General features: G+C 45.8%; 1 protein-coding gene across 1 annotated transcript in view; it reads left to right on the forward strand.

Annotated features, from left to right (window-relative positions):
• PCSK6 (proprotein convertase subtilisin/kexin type 6) overlaps positions 1-19,798 on the forward strand; it is a 117,921-nt gene that overhangs the window by 41,011 nt on the left and 57,112 nt on the right. Inside the window, exons 5-9 of the mRNA XM_084817382.1 lie at positions 2,338-2,414; positions 7,411-7,499; positions 13,877-14,049; positions 15,512-15,724; positions 16,927-17,027. Of these exons, the coding sequence (XP_084673508.1) occupies positions 2,338-2,414; positions 7,411-7,499; positions 13,877-14,049; positions 15,512-15,724; positions 16,927-17,027 (653 nt within the window). The remainder of the gene's footprint in view (positions 1-2,337; positions 2,415-7,410; positions 7,500-13,876; positions 14,050-15,511; positions 15,725-16,926; positions 17,028-19,798) is intronic.

The following is a 19,798-nucleotide window of genomic DNA, read 5'->3' on the forward strand; positions in this document are numbered from 1 at the left end:
TATAAAATAATAAATACATTAAAAACATTACAGAAACAGTAAAACAGAGCAGTGTAATTATTCATCAGCCAAAGCCTGAGTAAACAGATGCATCTTCAAGAGGCATCTAAAGTTTGCCACAGTTTCTGCCTCTCGGACCAAATGTGGGAGAGTGCCCCGGGGGTGGGTGCCACTACCAAGAAGGCCTACTTATGTGCCATTATTGATGCCAGCCATGAAAGGCAAAAGTCATCTTCGACAACAGGACCATGGATAGCTCAGAGTGAGCTTTGCTGGCTGGAGCTCTCTCTTACTAGAAACATGGGAGGAGTCTTAGCAGCAAGCTGGACTGCTTGTAACTCTGCCCGCTTAGTCTTGTGGCCTTCAGGGTGCAATCCTATGCATGTTTAGACAGAAAAAAAGCCGTACAGCTCCCAGCATTCCCCAGCCAGCAGTTGCAAGACTTTTTTCTGTGTAAACATGCATAGGATTGTGGCCTAATGCTCTTAAGGCAATATCAGCAGTGCTGGTTCCAAGATTGTTTTCTGTGCGTGTGTGTGCGGAGGGCTCTCATAGGAAACTGCTTTATACCAGGTCATACTATTTGACCATCTAGCCAAATAGCCACTATCATTGTCTGACCTAACTGGTAGTGGTTCTTTAGGAGCTCAGGCAGAGAGAGAGAGAGAGAGAGAGACTACCTGGGACCTGGTCCCTTTAATTGGAGATCCTAGGGTTTGAACTGCATGCAAAGGACATGCTCCACTACTGAGTTGGTGCCCCTTCCTCTCAGGCCAGTGGGCCCCATTAATTAATTAATTACCTTTCTATCCCACCTTTCTGCCCCCCCCCCAATGGCCCCCAAGGTGGCTAACAATAAAATCGTGAAAGAGGAGAGTGCAAAAGCTGGTTTGAAACTCACCATTAAAAAAACAAAGATCATGGCATCTGGCCCCATCACTTCCTGGCATATAGAAGGGGAAGAAATGGAAGCTGTGACAGATTTTATTTTCTTGGGCTCCAAGATCACCGCAGACAGTGACTGTAGCCATGAAATTAAAAGACGCTTGCTCCTTGGGAGGAAAGCTATGGCACACCTAGACAGCATAGTAAGAAGCAGAGACATCACCTTGCCGACAAAGGTCCATCTAATCAAAGCTATGGTTTTCCCATTAGTAATGTATGGCTGTGAGAGCTGGACTATAAGGAAGGCTGAGCGCCGAAGAATTGATGCTTTCGAACTGTGGTGCTGGAGAAGACTCCTACGAGTCCCCTGGACTGCAAGGAGGTCAAATCAGTCAATCCTAAAGGAAATCAACCCTGAGTGCTCATTGGAAGGACAGATACTGAAGCTGAAGCTCAAATATTTTGGCCACCTAATGCAAAGAGAAAACTCTCTGGAAAAGACCCTGATGCTGGGAAAGACTGAAGGCAAAAGGAGAAGGGGACGGCAGAGGATGAGATGGCTAGATAGCATCACTGATGCAATGAATATGAACTTGAGCACGCTCTGGGAGAGAGCGCAGGACAGGAAGGCCTGGCGTGTTATGGTCCATGGGGTCATGAAGAGTCGGACACGACTGAATGACTGAACAACAAAATTAAAACAAACTCCCAAATAAATTAAAAACACAACAATTAAAGAAATAAGCAGCACCAGCTAATTAAAACCCTTTCAGCAACAGACCAGCTTATATGCCAAAAGGCCTGAATGCCAGCCAAGAACTCTGTTACGCTGGCTGGGGGATGCTGGGAGTTGTAGGACTTGTTCCCTCTAAACATGCATGGGATTCCCCCCCACAACTGTGCAAAGTTGAGATGCCTTTTGTAATCAGTCATGTCAGGAACTGAGCCTACCTATTGTCTCTCTCTTGTTGGAGAGATGGATAGCTTTCTAATCTCAAGCTATAGACATAGACATAGAATCATAGAATCACAGGGTTGGAGGGGCCTACAAGACCATTGAGTCCAACCCTCTGCTCAATGCAGGAAGCCTGATTCCCAGGCAGTCTCCCATCCAAGTACTAACCAGGATTGACCCTGCTTAGCTTTCGAGACCAGACGAGATCAGGCGCATTCAACCCTTTGCTCAACATCACAGAATCACAGGGTTGGAAGGGGCCTACAAGACCATCAAGTCCAACCCCCTGCTCAGTGCAGGAAACCTGATTCCCAGGCAGTCTCCCATCCAAGTACTAACCAGGGTTGGCCTTGCTCGCACCCATGTTACTTGTAAGAGCCTCAGTTCTGTCAGAGTGTCTTTTCTCCTGTTTTCCACTGGTAAATGCTCTTCCTTGTTTCTGGTAATGCATTTTTAGATTTTTCTAATGTGAACAACCACCTCTGTGTTTCTTTCAGGACCCTCGCGCAAGCTATGATGTCAACGGAAATGACGAAGATCCTACTCCACGCTATGATGCCAGCAATGAAAACAAGTGTGTCTGGTTTTTAATGCTAACTTAATGCTTGAACTGTGGAGCATTTTACCATTTCAGTTCTAGTGTTGCATCGCTTAAGCTTTAAGTAACGAATATTCCACCATGCTATCCTGAAAGAACAGCGACCTGTTCAGTAACTATTGATATGTTCTGCTTTTCTGCAGAAATAACCAGAAGCTAAAAAACTAATTAAAATTAATCCTTAAAAGGAAAAATCCAAATTGGGGAGGGGGAGGAGGGAGGGATGCAAAGCTGGTAAACTTGAATCTGTTTCGCATAAATGTCTCTGTACTACCTAATTTTGCTTCCAGTTTCAGAGGTTTTACCATTTTTACAAGGATCTGGGCAGAAAAATTAGAGAAGTGACTAGGATCAGGTCGCTACCTTTTTTTCTGGCAGGGCTCCTGTACCTGTAACAGCTATGCAACGAGCAAGAGAAGCTCTCTTGATCACTGCCTCTCTAAGCTCCTTGTTTGAATTTCTGGCTGCCATACAGCTGTATAAAGGCATTGGAACCCTGCTAGACAAGATTTGGTAGCCCTGCCCACATGTGGGCCCATAAATGTTAGTGAACCAATGCAGGTATGCCCTGAGAGCTGTATCAGGGAGGTTATGCCATCTATACATGTGGTGCTTTACAAAGAATGGAGAGGTCTCTGCCCTGAGGGACTTACAATCTAAAACAGAGCAAAGGAAACAGTGGAGGAAGGGGAGGGAAATGGAGGCAGGGTGAAGAGGCAAAGTATACATGATTCTTCCAGTTACGAATACTTAGGCTTGGTTACAGTCAGGTTTTGGATCTAGACCCCACCCCTTAAGCCTTTACTGCAGTCCCCCAATGGGTATCCTGACCCAACACTGCTGAATTTTCCCCACCACTCTCTACTACCTCACCCAGGGATCCTCATACAGATTGCTCTTTTCTTGCAGCTGTTAGTGATGAAAGAGCGAACTGTGTCAGCATCGCTAGGATGTGTGCATGTAATGTGTGCACGCGATGCGTAATTACGTGCATACATCTGTGTAACCCCTGACTGCCGAGCCAGTATGGGAATGAAGCTCCTCTGATCTGGGGGGTTGTTCCAAAAGCTTTATAGAAAAGGTGGGTTTTCATGCGTGTTTTGAAGGAAGTAAAAGGTGGCATCACACCGGTGTTCTGGGAGGCCATTCCAGGCATAAATGGCAGCAAGGGAGCAAAGTGAGAGTCGTTTGGGGGAGCATGAGGCCTGAGAGCAGTGGAGCTGGACAAGTGAAGGCCACAGGTAAGCATGTATCAGGAGGTAAGAGGAGGCAGATAAGGTGAGGTAAGGTGGTGGAAGGGTTTGAAGGTAAGCGTGAGAAGCTTGCACAGGGTCCAGGAGCAGACAGGCAGCCGGTGAAGGATTTAACTAGGGGTGTCATGTCACTAGAGTGGCGGGAGAGGTGAAATACCTCTCATCTGCTCATTTAAAATATTCATAGGCTGCTTTCCCAATGTTCAGAGTGGCATATGATGTTGACAAATACAGTAAGATCAAGTCATAAGTCAAAGCAGAAAACAGTGATTTCATCGGATTAAAAAAAAAAGAAAACTTAAACCAGCCAGAGCTGGCCTCACCCTCCGATCCAAAGGCAGGTTGCTCCAAAGCCTAAGGGCTGCTGCAGTAAAATGCTACACCCCCTCCCTGTTCCAGATAGCTCCCCTGTTTAATGTAACTCATAACTTACCTACAGCGGCTATAGTGCCTCAGCTATCTCCACCATAGTTTCGAACCCAAGCCGTGGCTTGAGTTTCCACACATAAAGGCAAGTCATGGTTTAGAGCTGCTTTGGTCTGCTTTCCTTTTCTGTCTCCGCTTAGCAGCACTCCGGTCTTCAGGTGCAGTGGCCTTTGGAAGCAGAGCAACTGCCAGAACTATGGCCTCTCAATCCGGGCGTCTGGCCAAACCATAGTTAAGGTTCGTTAACCATGGTTTGGCTTGTTGAGACGCTGTGGTTGCTGTATAAAGTGCAGAGGAACGTTCCCTCCCAGCCCAGGGAGGAGAGACTTGCCTGTGCATCTCTCCGGCCCAACAAATGGGAATCGTGCGGCAAAATCTGCAAATGGCTGGCTGTGATGCAAATGTGGCTTCCAGACTTGCAAGCCTAAGCCAGGAATTCACTTCTTATATTTATATACGCGTTTAATGGGGACCTTCAGTGTATTTCTCCCTTTAATGATACTAATCTTCTGAGCACTTCATTAATTTAGTGGATTGGTTGTCAAAAGTGTTTAAACACTTCTGAAACTTATGAAATCAGGGGCTCCCATACAGGCGCTCCACTTGGACGCAGAGAATAGAAGGGGAGGAAAATCTTGCCCATTCATTTCCTAGATGTGTTTGTCCTGGTTTTGGATAAAGCTTTTCTCCACCAAAGCCTGAAACTGCCATAATTCTACTAAAGCTCATGTATAGTTCAGTCAGCAGGATTGAGTGGTATAGCTTTTCTTAGACTGAACCACTTCAGGTTGTAAATGGGAATGTTGCCTATTCTCCCATTTAAAAGAGACAACCCAAACCCCCAACATTTGCCGCCCTGTAATAAGTAAAGTGGTTTTGAGTCAAAAGTAGTACACAGTAGAAAAAATATTGGGTTGAACACAGGGGGGCAAAGTGCATCACTGGAGTAAGCCACATATTAGATCTCTGAAAGAGAAATAACACTTAATTTCACATTAGCGCTCCCTTCTTAAACCTATTTCCTCTGAAGTAAGTATTATTACTTCAGCTAGTGCAAAATAGGGCAACAAGGTGGTTAACAGGGACTAGCCAATGAGATCACATTACGCCAGGACTTTTCCAGCTGCATTGGCTCCCAGTCCATTTCCAGGCCTGATTCAAAGTACTGGTATTAACATTCAAAGCCCTACATGGCTTGGGGCCAGGTTATCTGAAGGATTGCCTCCTCCCATATGTGCCTGCCCAGACCCTAAGATCATCCTCAGGGGTCCTTCTCTGGGAGCCCCTGCCAAAAGAAGTGAGGTGGGTGGCTACCAGGAAGAGGGCCTTTTCTGCTGTGCCCCCCCAGCTATGTAGGGAGGGAGGTTTGCCTGGCGCCTATGTTGTTCTCCTTCCAGCACCAGGTCAACACCTTTTTATTCTCCCAGTATTTTAGCATTTTGGCTTCCTAATCTTTTAGCTCTGGGGTTTTAAATCTGTTTTAAATCTCTCCATTGCTGCTAGGTTTTATTCTGGTTGTGCTGCTATATTGTGGTTTTATATTTTCTGTTGTTTTTATGCTGCACTGGGTAGTTTTAATTTTTGTGAACCTCCCAGAGAGCTTCGGCTATTGGGCAGAATAGAAATTGAATGAATGAATGAATGAATGAATGAATGAATGGCTGATTTTGATTTAGTTAACTTTTAAGGAACTGTGCTTAGGATTGCAGTCCGATTTTAATTTAACATATGAATCCATTACAGTCTGTATGTGAAAAGTCCCTTCAGGTAATCACAGGGGTCTGGCAATGGGAACATGGGGGTGAACAACTCCTCTGGGGTAGGGGGCACTTGCATCTCCTCACACCCCTTCTTTGCTGCCAGTTATGCTTCTGTGGAGCCACCAGGCTGCAGAAACAAAACAGGGGTGGATGAGGTATGCTTGAGAGAAGGCTGCTGGTTACTCATCAGTGTGGGAAATGAAATAGGCAAATGCTCAGGGGCACTGTTGGTTGTTAGGATTACATGTGCGGTTGTTAGGATTACCCACACTCTAGGAATGAATACTGAAAACTAGTTCTGAGGCTGAGCCCTGACTGAAAGCTAGCTCTCACTGCTGTGATCAGCCTGTGTCTAGGTTGGACCACTTCAGAGGGCTGATGGAGGCTCATCTGATGACATTCTCCTATACACATGCACACACACGCACGCACAGAGTTCCCTGCACTTAGAAAACTAGATGTTGGAGAGAAGGATTCTAGCCTAGCTTTCTCCCTGACATGCCAGTTGTCTATGTGCAGAGGTTTTAAAAAATGTATTGAGGAGCATTACAGCAGATGCACCCCCACTGAAGTGTTACTGTCCAGACCTAGGTATATTGCAGGCCTGGCACCAGCACTTGGCATAATCAGGCAAGTGCTAAGGCCCATGAGCCCCAGAAGACCCACCAAGGTTGCTGATGGCCTCTTCTCCTTCTCCTTCATCATCTTCTTCATTGGCCAGTGCTGTTAAGTGCTGGGTGTGGCAGCTATAGCTGCTGCCACAGCCTTTTGTCATCCTTCTCCCCAGTGCCTCTGGGCCCCACCACTGATGTGCATTGGGAAGAAGAATGGTCTTCTTCCCAGTGGCAGCCACAGCACAACTAAGTAGAATTGCCTCCTCCTGGGCAACTCTGGGCAGGTGGCAGTCAGCAGAAGTGAGCCAGAGACCGCAGAGTAGCAGCCTTGATATCTTAGTATCTCTGATCTCAGAAGCTAAGCAGGGTCAGCCCTGGTTAGTACTTGGATGGGAGACCGCCTGGGAATTTGGCTTCCTGCATTGAGCAGGGGGTTGGACTCGATGGTCTTGTAGGCCCCTTCCAACCCTGTGATTCTAGTCCAGTCTGCAGGGCTTCTCCTCCATTGCTGGCTGGCTACCGCCACTTCCCTTGCCACCAAAGTAGTTTGGACAAGCCTCTGCTCCTTTGGGCCAGAAGCAGCACCGCCACCTGCACTACACTGGGTTCCCTAGTCCCTTTTCAATTTAAATTTATTTCCCAGTCCTCAAGGAAGTGGTGAGAAAGAAACATAAAAATTAAAGGTGCCACGCCCAGTTAGCTCCTGGGAAGCAAAGCCATGGGAGGCCCAGGGTTCCCTCACATCTGGAGCCTACCCTGGTGTGTTGTCTCAGTGAGAAGAACTAGGCCTTAAACGAGGCCTCTGTGATGACAGTTCAGCTGTTGCCTGTCTCAGGTGTCTGCTAGACTCTTGGGTTCTGCTGCACTATTCCAATGTTTATTCTGAACTGTCAACTTTTCTGTGAATTATTTTTCCTAGGCATGGCACCCGTTGTGCCGGAGAAGTGGCAGCATCAGCAAACAACTCTAACTGTATTGTGGGAATCGCATACAATGCAAGGATTGGAGGTAAGGATGACTTTTCTGATAGTGTATAGATCAAGCTGTATATCCCTGGTCAGCAGCTGGTTTTTCTGGAGGGCCACTTTGAGCAGAGAGCAGCATCTCTAAACACATATTTCCAAAGTCTTCTTCCTAAGCCCTGTGGCTGCAAATGTTACTCATCCACATGTTTCTTTTGCCTCTAGGCATGGAATTTGGGGTTCCACTGGCTGGATTTGGCCCATGGGGTTCCATTTGCTTACCTCTGCTATATATCATCTGCGATGTCTGTAAAAACAGAACAAAATTTTATTATTTATTTGTTTCATTTCTATACCGCTTAATAGCCAGAGCTGTCTGGGCGGTTCACAAAAATTATACCAGCTGGAAGCTTTGCTGAAGGGCAGGATACAAATCCTTTAAGGGCATACTCCTATGCATGTTTAAACAGAAAAAAGTCCTATAACTCCCAGCATTCCCCAGCCAGCAATGCTTTCTGTCTAAACATGCATAGGGTTGTGCCCTAAATAAATAAAAATACAATAATATCCACTACTTTATTTTTCTGTATGTAAGTTTCCCCCACCCCGCAAAGTTCTTCAGTAATCTGACGGCTCCTTATCCTTCCTCTGAAATATGAAATCTCTCATTATTTTCTACTTGGTGGTGCCACTCCTGTGATAAAACTTATTGGCACACGAATGAATATGTATGGCTGGGGTTTCCATCATGATGCCTGGGGACACCAATATGCTCATGGACACCCCTCTCAGCACCCAGAAGGCTCCCTGCCTCTCATGGTTTTTTTTTCTTAAGATGTGGTTTGTTTTTTAATTAAATTGGAAAGGTGGCAAGCTGCAAAGTGAAGGGCTGCCCTCCACCACCATCTTTATTTCAGTTCAAAAGGGTGGTTTTATGTTTTGGAGCTCAAACCCCACCTCTGCCTTCTATTTAGGTCTTGTACTTGAAAGTGCTGTCTGTGTCATTCTGTGAGAGGCAGGTTTAACAGGCTTCTCGCAGTTAGTGGGGAATTTTTCATCCTTAAACTATATATAAAATGGTTGTGTTTTGCCATGCAGAAGCTGATTGCTCTTAGATGTTTTTTGCAGGGTAAAGGGAACTGAAAATTCTTCTGTTTTACATCTGCCAAGTTCCACTGACCTCTGATTCCCCTCTTCAACTGGAAAGGGAGCACAGGGGGTGCAGGATGGAGGTGTGTTGGTAGGGAAATTCCCTCCCAGCTAGGCAGCTATCTAAGCTGTTGCGAGTGAATAACATTTGCCCATATAATCATAGAATAGTAGGGTTGGAAGGGGCCTATAAGACCATCGAGTCCAACCTCCTGCTCATTGCAGGAATCCAAGTCAAAGCATTCCTGACAGCTTCATCTTGAATGCCTCCAGTGTGGGAGTGCCCATTTCCTCCCTAGGTAATCTTTTTGTTCCTCTACCCAGTGCCAGAAGATAGGCTGAAAGGAGAGAATATGGTGATAGAGCTTGGCCGGTGTGTCTCAAGGGTATTCAGCAATGGAGTGGAGAAACTGTATGAAAAAAGTGCAGAAAGCAAACCAGAGCTTTTATCCCCTTCTGGTTTGTGCCCTAGGCTAGACAAGGGAGGGGCATCCCTGCGAAGCAAGTCTGACTGAGACTTTCATGCCCAGGCTGCTGGCAACTTCTCTAACTTCCACTTGGTCTCCTGTACTGACATAGAGGTGTGGATTAGCTGTTTCATTGCAGTCTGAGAGTTTCCTAGAATCTGCATTTGTAAAGAAGCTAGCATTTACTAATAAAGTAGAGTTGGCCTGAAGCTTTGTTTCCTGGAGTGCCAGTGACTAAGCCTTAGGAGAGGCATTTCAACCTCTTAGAATGGGGAAAAAAACTGAACAAAAGCCTGGAAACCACCAAATGATAAGTGGTTGGGGAAAAGAGGTTGGGGCCAGAAGAAGGGGGTGTGGCTGTGTGGAAAAGCCTGGAGGGATGGATTTGGCTCCTAGGAAGGCTAGATTTGGCCCCCAGGCCTTAGTTCCCCACTCCTGCCTTAAAAATTGATAGATTTATCATGGCATCAGCTTTTGTGGCTTGGAGCCCACTTCGTCAGACTAGATTAACACTTCACACCTAGACCATGGATGTTGATGCTGCTATAAATCGATTCATCTTCAAAGTGTCACAGGGCTCTTCATCATGTTTGTGCAACCAGCAGAGGTACCCTTCTGGAAGTTGTTGCATGTTTACATGCGTCGGGGAGATCCAGAGCATACTGAACAACTGAAGAAGCCACCATAGGAAGTATTTAGGCAGCCTTTAAAAAAAATCTTAACTGAAAGCTTTCTTCCTCCCATACCTTGCCAAAATCAGTATCACGTCTTTTGTAGGCTGGCTCATCATAACTGAGTCTAAATAGATTGCTAAAAACACAACTGGAAAGGACTGAGTTCAGCTTGGTGGGGAGTCCTATCTGTCATGCTCCAAAAGCTACAATCTAATTTTTTACTTGCCGCTCTTTCATTGCCCTCGCATTTCCTTTCCCTTTTTTTGCCGAGGGCAAAATACATTTACCGCTCAATAAACAAAAAGAGGATGCTAGCCCATTTTTCTTCCCTTCCCCTTCTCTTTAAAGCTGAGCGCCTTCAGAAGCTTTTATTGCTTACACTGTGGGAAATGGCTGATTTATTCCTTCTCCTTCCCATCTCCTCTCCTTAACCTCTACTTCTCTCTGACAACCTATAGATTCCCCCTGCAGTTGGGTTGATACTCTGTTTTGATTGTTGGCTTTGCCAGCTGTGTCCAATGTTTTGTGCCTGGGAATTAAGCTGATGTGTTTCTCCCTTTTATGCCTGCCCCTGGTAACTTTAATAAGGCTGATTCACAGGCATAGGAGAAAGGTGTGTGTGTGTGTGAGAGAGAGAGAGAGAGAGAGAGAGAGAGAGAGAGAGAGAGAGAAGGAAGAAGTAGGGGAGGATATGGCAGTGAGCCATTGACCAGTTTGAAAATGGAATTCTTGGACTGAAATACTTTGGATTGAAGCAATTCAGGTCCTATTCAAGTGTTCTGCTTTAGAGAGTAAAGAGGGGAGAATGAGGACGAGCATGCTAGCTATGCCCCCATTCACTGTCCTTGTGGTGCTTCACATGTTGAGGGTGAACATCTGCAGCAAGGAGCCTTTTGTATCTGTGGAGGCCCCCAATGTGTGTTTAAAACCATGGGTGATGAGGATGGTGATTGGGGCAGAATGGAAGTGCACCCGTCCTCACTTTCGTCTCCCTCCTGTATTCATTATTCCTTGAAGCAGAACACCTAAACAGGGCTTTTCCTGTAGTATTTCTTTTTGTCCTGAACCATTAGAACGTTTGCCACCAGTTTTTCCAGTGCATCTTTGATGCCAAGAGGTCTGGAAACTTTTTTTTAAACAGAATCTTCAGAATGCTACCAAGCCCCCAAATGCCGTGCACATGTCTAGAACGGGTGCATAGATCGCATAATATAGATGTGTTCATTCAGGCAACAGCTGCTCAGGTTGGATTGGGCCCAAAATGAAAGGGTCCAAAATGGTCCTGTATTTCTTTTCTTACTCAGCCAATTGTTTTGGTAAGGAAGCGAGGTCTGGCATTGAACTTCCAGCAGCAATTCTAGCAATAAATGTGCTTGAAAAATGCTGGTGAGAATTCAGCTCAAGGAGAAGTTTTTGCTAAACAACTTTGCTCCATTCACATTATTTTCTTTGCTAGCAGAAGATAATGTGAGGGTGGAAATCTGTTTGACTGCTGTCCATAACAAAGCTGCAGCTGTAATTAAATTTCTCTTTTTTTGGATATATATATATATATATATATATAGTGTGTGTGTGTGTGTGTAAAGAGAGATTTATTAATAAACAGGTTTTTGTGCCTGGCAATAAATAGTAAGTGCTAAAATTATACTCTGCTACCCTTCCTCTTCTAAATGTGCTGCCACCCACAGCAGTCCCCTAAACTGTGATAAATCAGCCCTTCCTTTTTATGAAAATGATGAGTCAGGCCTCCAGAAATTTTGAGGTTGGCTCATGTACGTATGAGAGTTAAATATATATTTTCAAGGTTGGGCACTCTCTTTTTAATTTTGTCTTCCTGTTTGTCTTGAGTTTGGCTGTATTTCTCTTTTTAAGACAAAAAACATTCAAATACAAGTAAGATTTGGGGCCCAATCCAACCTGAGCAGCTGTTGCCTGACTCCCATTCATTTTGATCAGGCTTGTGCAGGGGGCTTCTGAATGGATTGTGCTCCCTCTCATCTCCTTCCAAAGTCAGCCTAGGAGATTTAGGTGCCCGATGTATTCCAGTACCAAATGTTTCGTCCCTCTTCAGAAATCCCATGTGCCTTTTGGTTTCAAAAATGCAAGGAATGTTCTCCCCGCCCTCCCTGTTTGTTTCTTAAGGCGTTGCCTGATGCACACCAGAATTATGCACAAACCAGACCTCTTTTCATAGTGACAGTTCTATCTCACTATGGGGCCAACTGCAGAATTAGCTAAACTGGGATTCAGCCATGGGTATCCCATGACTTGGTAATGACCAGACTGTACTTTCTATCTCAGGACACTCCTGAAGATGGTTCAGAAGAGGCAGCTGGCTCAGAATTCTGTGGTTTGTCTTTTCAGGTTGCTTCTACCTTAACAGTTTTCTCCAGAATGGACATCATTCATTTGCTTAGTTATTACGGAGCATGTTGGCAACTTGTTGCACACCGGAGTTTTCTCCATTCTCCTCCTGTCTCTTTTCAGACTGGATTTGTGGCATTTTGAAAATGACTTTGAATGGAATTGGACCCCTAGTCCAGGGGTGCAAAACCTTGGGCCCGGGGGCCAAATCCAGACCTCCAGGGTTCCCCGGATGGTCACATGCCTTTCCCCTGGCCCCACCCTGTCTCTCCCGACTACTAATCATTTAGTGATTTCCTGGCTTAAGTGTATTTTTCCCCCAATGCTAAAAGCTTGAAATGCTTCTCCTAAAGCTTTGTTACTGACAGTAAGAGCTTTAAGCTAAAATATGTCGGTGAAATATTCTTGGTGTTTTTGCCCTCCCCCTTTAGCCTTCAGCCCTGGCCATTACTGAAAAGTGGCCCTTGAGAGCTGAAAGAGGCCCCTGGACTGAAAGAGGTTCAACATCCCTGCTCTAGCCTGCCTGGCGGGGACTCACAAAGCACTGTTGATACACCTTGTGGGAGAGAGTGGTCAGTGACTTCACTGTTGATGCCCCGCAGTGTCCTGCCTTTACATGCCCTTGCATTTTTTTTTAATTCATTTCATTTTTGTGATAAAGCACAAGTGTAGTAATTTCACTTAATTTTTTTAAATTTTCATTTCCATTTTCCTGATGGCCAATCATGAGAGAAGCTGGATTTTGGGGCTGGAGGGCTAGAGGAGGATGCAGGGTTCTCCTGCCCTTCCTTCCTCCCAGGAGACTTCATTTAGGAACACAAGAGCATAGGAAGCTGCCTTTTACTGAGTTAGACCATTGGGCCCGTCCACCCTAGTATTGGCAACAATGACTGGCAGTGGGTTTCAGGCAGGGTTTTTTCCTACCTCTACCTGGGGGTGCCGGGAATTGAACCAGGGACCTTCTGCATGCAAAAGATGTGTTCTCCCACTGACCTACAGCCCCTCCCCTTACATCCTCAAGTGGGGATTTCCCCAGCATCAGTTGCCTGCACACCCACCTCTCTCGTTCCTTCCAGGCAGTGTCTGTGGTAAAAAAATTCCCTGCACACTTAAGAATGTAAGAAGACCAAACTTCTCTGGCAGGGTGAATGTTATGAAGTGTGTGTGTGTGTGTGTGTGTGTGTGAGAGAGAGAGAGAGAGAGACAGAGGTGTGGCCCTGCTTATTCTACACAGCTGGTCCTGGAAGCCCAGACTGAGGTCCCTCTCTCAGGTTGCCTGTTTTTGCCTACCTGCTCAGCTGCCTGCCTGCTTTCTGCCTTTCCTCTGGACTTGCATTCCTGACAGTTGGAAGGAGTGGTGAAGTGCAGGGTTTGGCTGTAAGAGATGGAAAGGTTCCAATAGCCATTCGAGAAGGCTTGAAGAAGAGTTCGGTGTAATCCAAAAGCTGGCTTCCATAGTTTTGAAATCAGTTCAGAACAAAAAGCAGTCTTGATCCCATGTCACTTGTTCTGTAGGACCAAGAAAGCTACTTCCCATTTGAAATTGAATCAGCAATGCGGGAAAAGGGGAAGGAGGAAAAAGCATCCCAAGCAAGCTGGCAGAACTGTTAGGGCAGTTGCAGTTCTTTTGAGTCATTGAAGATGGAATAAGCCTTTTATGCCTCCGACATGCCTGAAACAAAAGTCCTTGATTGCAATCCTCGAGCTTTTCAGCAAAAAGACATCAGCTCTAATTTATTTTATTTTTATTGGGGTGTGTGTGCTTTTAGGCATTCGTATGTTGGATGGGGACGTGACAGATGTTGTGGAAGCAAAGGCAATCGGCACCAAACCCGAATACATTCACATCTACAGCGCAAGCTGGGGTCCAGATGATGATGGTCGGACTGTGGATGGTCCTGGCCCTTTGGCCAAGCAAGCATTTGAACAAGGCATTAAAAAGGTGTGGGGAAACATGGCATGGTGTGGACAACCTTTCCTCTTTTGGGGTGGTGTTTTGTTTTAATCTCTATTTTGCGTAGGAAACTTGGGGTCCTGTATGTCTCAAACTGCTTATAACTGGACCCAGGCATCCTCCTATGCTCCCCACTCCTTTTCAGGAGATGCAATCTTGAGGAGGGGTCCGTTTGGAGCATAGAAGTGATATGTGGGGATGCTTATCCCTTTCTCTGTTGACTCTCTGCTGCAAACCAGCCTTGCCCAGCCTGGCATCCTCCAGATGCTGGTTTGCGATGACAGGAGTTGGGAACATAAGAAGAGCCCTGCTGAATCAGACCAAGGGTCCATCTAGTCCAGCTTTCTGTTTTTACAGTCGCCAACCAGCTGCCCATGGGAAACCCACAAGCAGCAGCATTACCCTCCTACCCAAGTTCCCCAGCAACTAGTGCCTCTGATACTGGAGTTATGGTCCCAGGGGTGTTGCTAGGCTTTTAAAAGATTTGGAGCTCAATCTTTCCATTGGCATCGGTGAAAGGTCTTTTCCCAAGCTTAGCCCTTCCCTCTTCAACTGTGATCCCCCTTGAAAATTGCCCTCTGCATGGCAATTAAGCTGAGAAAAAAAACTTCCCATTGACACCCATGGACACTTAGGGCTCTGCAGAATAGATCTGCTGCCATAGGAAATGGAATCAGGGCTGGGGGCCCATAGACCCAGGCCTAACAATGCCCCTAGTCCCCAGACACCTGGAGGGCTCCAGTTTGGGGAAGGCTGCTCCAAACCATGTCTCCTCACCCCTGCTTTCCCCCAGCTCCCAACTTTCAAATGTCTGTCAGTCCTATGTCTTGGAGGTAGGAAACAACTGCTGGTAACTTTTCTAAGGTCTGTTCAGACACACACTAAATGCTGTGTTCCTAGCTCAGAGTTTGGTGAATGGGGGCTTCGTTCTAGGACTGAGGTAGAGGTAAGTTCGGGCTAATGATTGGGTGTGGGATGCTGGATCCACTGCCCTAACCTGCAGAAACGACATCCCCTCAACCCTCAGAACCCCTTACCCACTGAAGGATTGGCCCCAGAAACCCTGCCGCCAAGACAGGGCTGGCCCTACCATTAGGCAAAGTGAAGCTGTCGCCTGAGATAGCAGATGCTGGGAGGTGGCAGCAAGGTGTTGGAGGAGACAGCTGTGGGCCATGTGGCCTGCTCTGCAACCCCTAAGTTTGCCTGCAGCCTTCAGTGGCAGTAGGGGATATTGTCCCATCATCAGCATTGAAGACAGATCTATCTACCAGTCCAGTCGGCTTTTGTACATGGAATAGGAGGGGGTGCCATCTTGTCCTTTGCCTCAGGTAGCAAAATGTCTTGGGCCGCCCCTACACCAAGAGAACTGTGCTATGTTTTGGAACAGGTCAACACTGGCCAATAATGCATCACCTTTTGTATCCATTTTTCCCACCCCACAAACACTTAGGGCCGTAGAGGACGGGGTTCTGTTTTTGTCTGGGCCTCTGGAAATGGTGGCAGAGAAGGGGATCACTGCTCTTGCGATGGATACACCAATAGCATCTACACAGTTTCCGTTAGCAGTACCACTGAGAATGGGAACAAGCCGTGGTACCTGGAGGAATGTGCCTCCACAATTGCAACAACCTACAGCAGCGGGGCCTTCTATGAGCGGCAAATTGTGAGTAAACAATGCTGAAGATTGGACTTGACTGCCGGGGCTATGGACAGCCATGCCTGAATCAAAACCTGAGATGTTTTGCTGGAGGTACAGCTAGGACTTAGGCTGAAGCAAAACTTGAGGTGAAGCTGGAAGTAGAAAAGGCAGAAGGGCCTGCTCCATATTTATACTAAGCTTGGCCAAGCCATAGGCTTCCTATTTTCAGCCAGTCAAAGGGGCTGATTCTAAATGTTTCTGTTCCCTTCTATGCCTGAAGAGTAAGTTCCCCAGCGTCAGCCTGTGGAGTTGCTAGCTTTACTTCTAGACTCCATAATGCTGCCATTCTGACATGTTTAGCAAGAATGCCTTTTTTGAAGCTAGATACGTATGAAAGCATAATGAAAAATAATACATTTGTGGATGGGCAGTAAATGTTGACAGCTGTATGGCTATGACCAAGTGGTCATAAGATTGACTAGGTGGGCAGAGGCTACCCAGTAAAATTTCAGAGGCTTGTGTGCGGGGAGGAGGGCTGGGCACCATTTTAATGGATGGGGCTTCAATATTTTGCCCCTTCCCCTATAGCTATCATGTTTGACCTCTGTCCTCTATCCCCCAGTCTTCCCTGGTATCTTCTTTTATCTCCTTTCCACAGTCTTTGCTCAAAAATTTTTTTCTGGATATGTTCTTGTTGAAACATACACAGTGATCTGATTTGTCGGGGATGGAATATATGAAGAAGGGAACATGATAGCCCAGTGATTTTTAACTGTACTTTCTTCACATCAATGTATATGCTAGGTTGTCTGCTGTGGATTTTTGGGGGCGGGTAGGCATTCTGTGGTGCACACTCATTTGCACTGGGCACCGTAGAGACCCCCTAAGCCTTGTTTTTGGCCCTAATCAAGCTGTGAGTGCATCTTAAATTAGAATTAGCTATGCAAATCTGCTTTAGTCTAGATAATGGTATTTTATTTATTTATTCGTTAAATATATATATATATACCGCCCAACTGGCAAATGCCCACAGGGCAGTTTACAATAAAAGAAACCCCAAGAACAATAAATAACAAAAGGAAAAAATGCAACTGTAAAAATAACTGGGGGCCTTGATCCCTTCCTACCAAAGCCTTGCCCACCTTCAGTTACACAGAACTAGTCTTGAACCTTGCCCCACACACCCTCCTCTGCACAGCTAATAGCTGCACCAATGTTCTCATTAGGTTACCACAGATCTGAGGAAACGTTGCACAGATGGCCACACCGGGACCTCCGTTTCTGCCCCCATGGTGGCAGGGATCATTGCTCTGGCACTGGAGGCCAAGTAAGAGCTCCGTTTTCTTTTGTGGATGTTTATAAATTTATTGTTAAAGTAAGGGTATAGGATCTTTGCAGTGGGGGCCGGGGGCTCCAATGTCAGTGGGGCAGTGAATCTGCTCTGGGTTTCAGTCAGAACTCTAAAGGAGCTATCCAAGGTGCTTCACTCTTTGGATAGCTCCTTTGCAGTTCTGACTGGTTCTGACTGAAGCCCAGAGCAGATTCATTGCCCCAATGACATCGGAGCCACCAGCCTCCACTGGTTCTTTGTTGACTTCTGGGTAGGCGCTGGTGTGGGGGATGGAATATATGAAGCAGGGAACATGATAGCCCAGTAGTTTTCAACTATACTACCTTCAGGGAACTCTCTTCACATCAACATATATGCTGTGTTATCTACTGTGGATTATTAGGGGCGGGTAGGAACTCTGTGATGAGCGCTCATTTGCACTAGGCACCGTAGAGACCCCTTAAGCCTTGCTTTTGGCCCTAACCAAGCTGAGAGTGCATCTTAAGTTAGGTGCCTTAGAACCTAATGTATGGCACATATTGTAGGAGAAGATGAACAAAGTGCTCACTCCTCCACACATCACAGATGAAAATAGGGACAGTTTTGTGTGTTTCAATATCCCTCTTCTCACACCAAGGATCACTGTCTGAGTACTTGTTTTCTCCCTCACCCATAAGATATTGCTGTTTACCCACTCTACGACAGTTAAAACGGTAGTATTTTGTCTTGTGCCAGGCTCTGAAAACAGGGGGTGATAGTAAACTGACCATAACAGCGTGAGCCGCTGTGGCACAGTAGTTAGAGTGTTGGACTGGGACTCGGGAGATTCAGGTTCTAGTCCCCACTCGGCCGTGAAGCTCATTGGGTGACTTTGGGCCAGTCACAGGCTCTCAGACCAACCTGCCTCACAGGGTTGTTGTGAGGATAAAATGGAGAGGAGGAGGAGTACCATATAAGTTGCCTTGGGTTCCTTGCAAGAGGAAAAAAGACGGGATAAAAATGTAATAATAAGTAGAATTATAAATAAATAAATAAATGAACCAATTCCATTTTTAACCAAGTTAAGAACATTGCATAGAATGTTTGATCTCACGATCTGGTTGCACTTATTAAGGAATAGCTGTAGTCCAAACACCATCAGTAGCATTGTCATTCTGAATAGGCATTATAAATGATGGTGTAGAAGGAACATGAGTTATAACACTGAGTACGTTGTGTCCATGTGTGCTTCTACTTGTGTTTGCATTAGACGCGAAATGCACCTGTCGCCACCATGCAGAAATGTTAACTTCTAGAGACACAGGGGAGGGAAACTAGTGTACATGTGTACCCGCTAACACTGTCTTAAAAAGGCACGTCAACCTCTGCGCCAAAGGCAAAAACAGGCAGCGTTTTACCAGGGACTAATTCCAGAAGGCTAGCAAATAAAAAAGAAGGAAGCTTTGTGGCACATTAAAGACCAACAGATATATTGTGGGGAAAGCTTTCATAGATTAGAGTCCACTTAATCAGATGTGTTCGCATGCGCTGCTACTCTTTTAAAGCTGCCTCATAAGAACACCCTTGCTGGATTAAACCAAAGTCTTATATCATCCAGCTCCCTGTTTCTCACAGTGGCCAACCAGATGCCTCTGGAAAGCATACAACCAGGACAAGAGAGCAGTGTTATTCCCCAGCAACTGGCATTTGGACATATGCCGCCTTTAATCTTGGAGATAGTATATCGCTATCGTGACTGGTGACCATCAATAGCCTTAGGGCATAATCCTATGCATGTTTATACAGAATAAAGTCCTACAACTCCCAACATTCCCCAGCCAGCCATGCTGGCTGGGAAATGCTGGGGGTTGTAGGACTTTTTTTCTGTCTAAACATGCATAAGATTGTGCCCTTATCCTCCATGAATGTGTGTAATGCCCTTTAAAAGTTGTCTGTGAAAACATAAGAAGAGCCTGGAATCATGAGTCTTTAGTGTGTTAACCAGGCGCTATTCCTGATACCTGGGGCCAGATACAGCATATCAAGCTGTCATTCAGAAAGTTTGTCCACCATCATTTACTTTCTGACTGATATTTATTTACTTATATTATTATTTATTATATTATATCCCGCCTTTTTCCCAATACTGGGACTCATGATGAACATGCGCTCCCCCGGATAGGCTTCTGATGCACCCCGCAAAACCCCTGTGATAATGAATTGACCCCACGTTCCACTGAGGAGAGGGTATAAGCTTCCATAGCCTTGCTAAAAATTATCTCCCTCCTTTCTTTTGTGTAATGATAGTCTTTGACTTTTCAGCTTGCTTTATTTTTAGAATGGGGAGGGGAAAAAATAAAACCTGAGCTCAGACTGCTGACTACTTTTAATACACATGCTGTGACTTTGGCTCTCGTCGCTAATATATTGTTGGCTGCTGTGAGCTCACAGCGGCAGAGACGGTTAATTTGTTACATTATTGTGACTGAAGATGGGGAAATGTCTCGCCAACGCAAGGAGAGTTGGCAACTTTGGTCTCCCCTCCCCCCCTCCCGCCTCTGCATTTTAAGATAGATTGGCTCTATTTTAAAACACATGTTGTGTGAACACAGTTTGAAGGAAGTGTAGCATTCATTACAAATAAACTGGAGAAGGTTAGGCCTGTAAATTCTGGAATTGTTTAGCTCTTTGACATAAAACGCACCATTAAGTACCTGGGACCAGGCACGTTAAGTGACGCTGAGCGCTCTGATGTTTTGTTTTATCGACGGAGAGAAAATGAGTTGATA

This window comes from Heloderma suspectum, chromosome 11 (assembly GCF_057233095.1).
Source record: "Heloderma suspectum isolate Gila_16-S chromosome 11, 16-S_ref, whole genome shotgun sequence".
Classification (NCBI taxonomy): Eukaryota; Metazoa; Chordata; class Lepidosauria; order Squamata; family Helodermatidae; genus Heloderma; species Heloderma suspectum.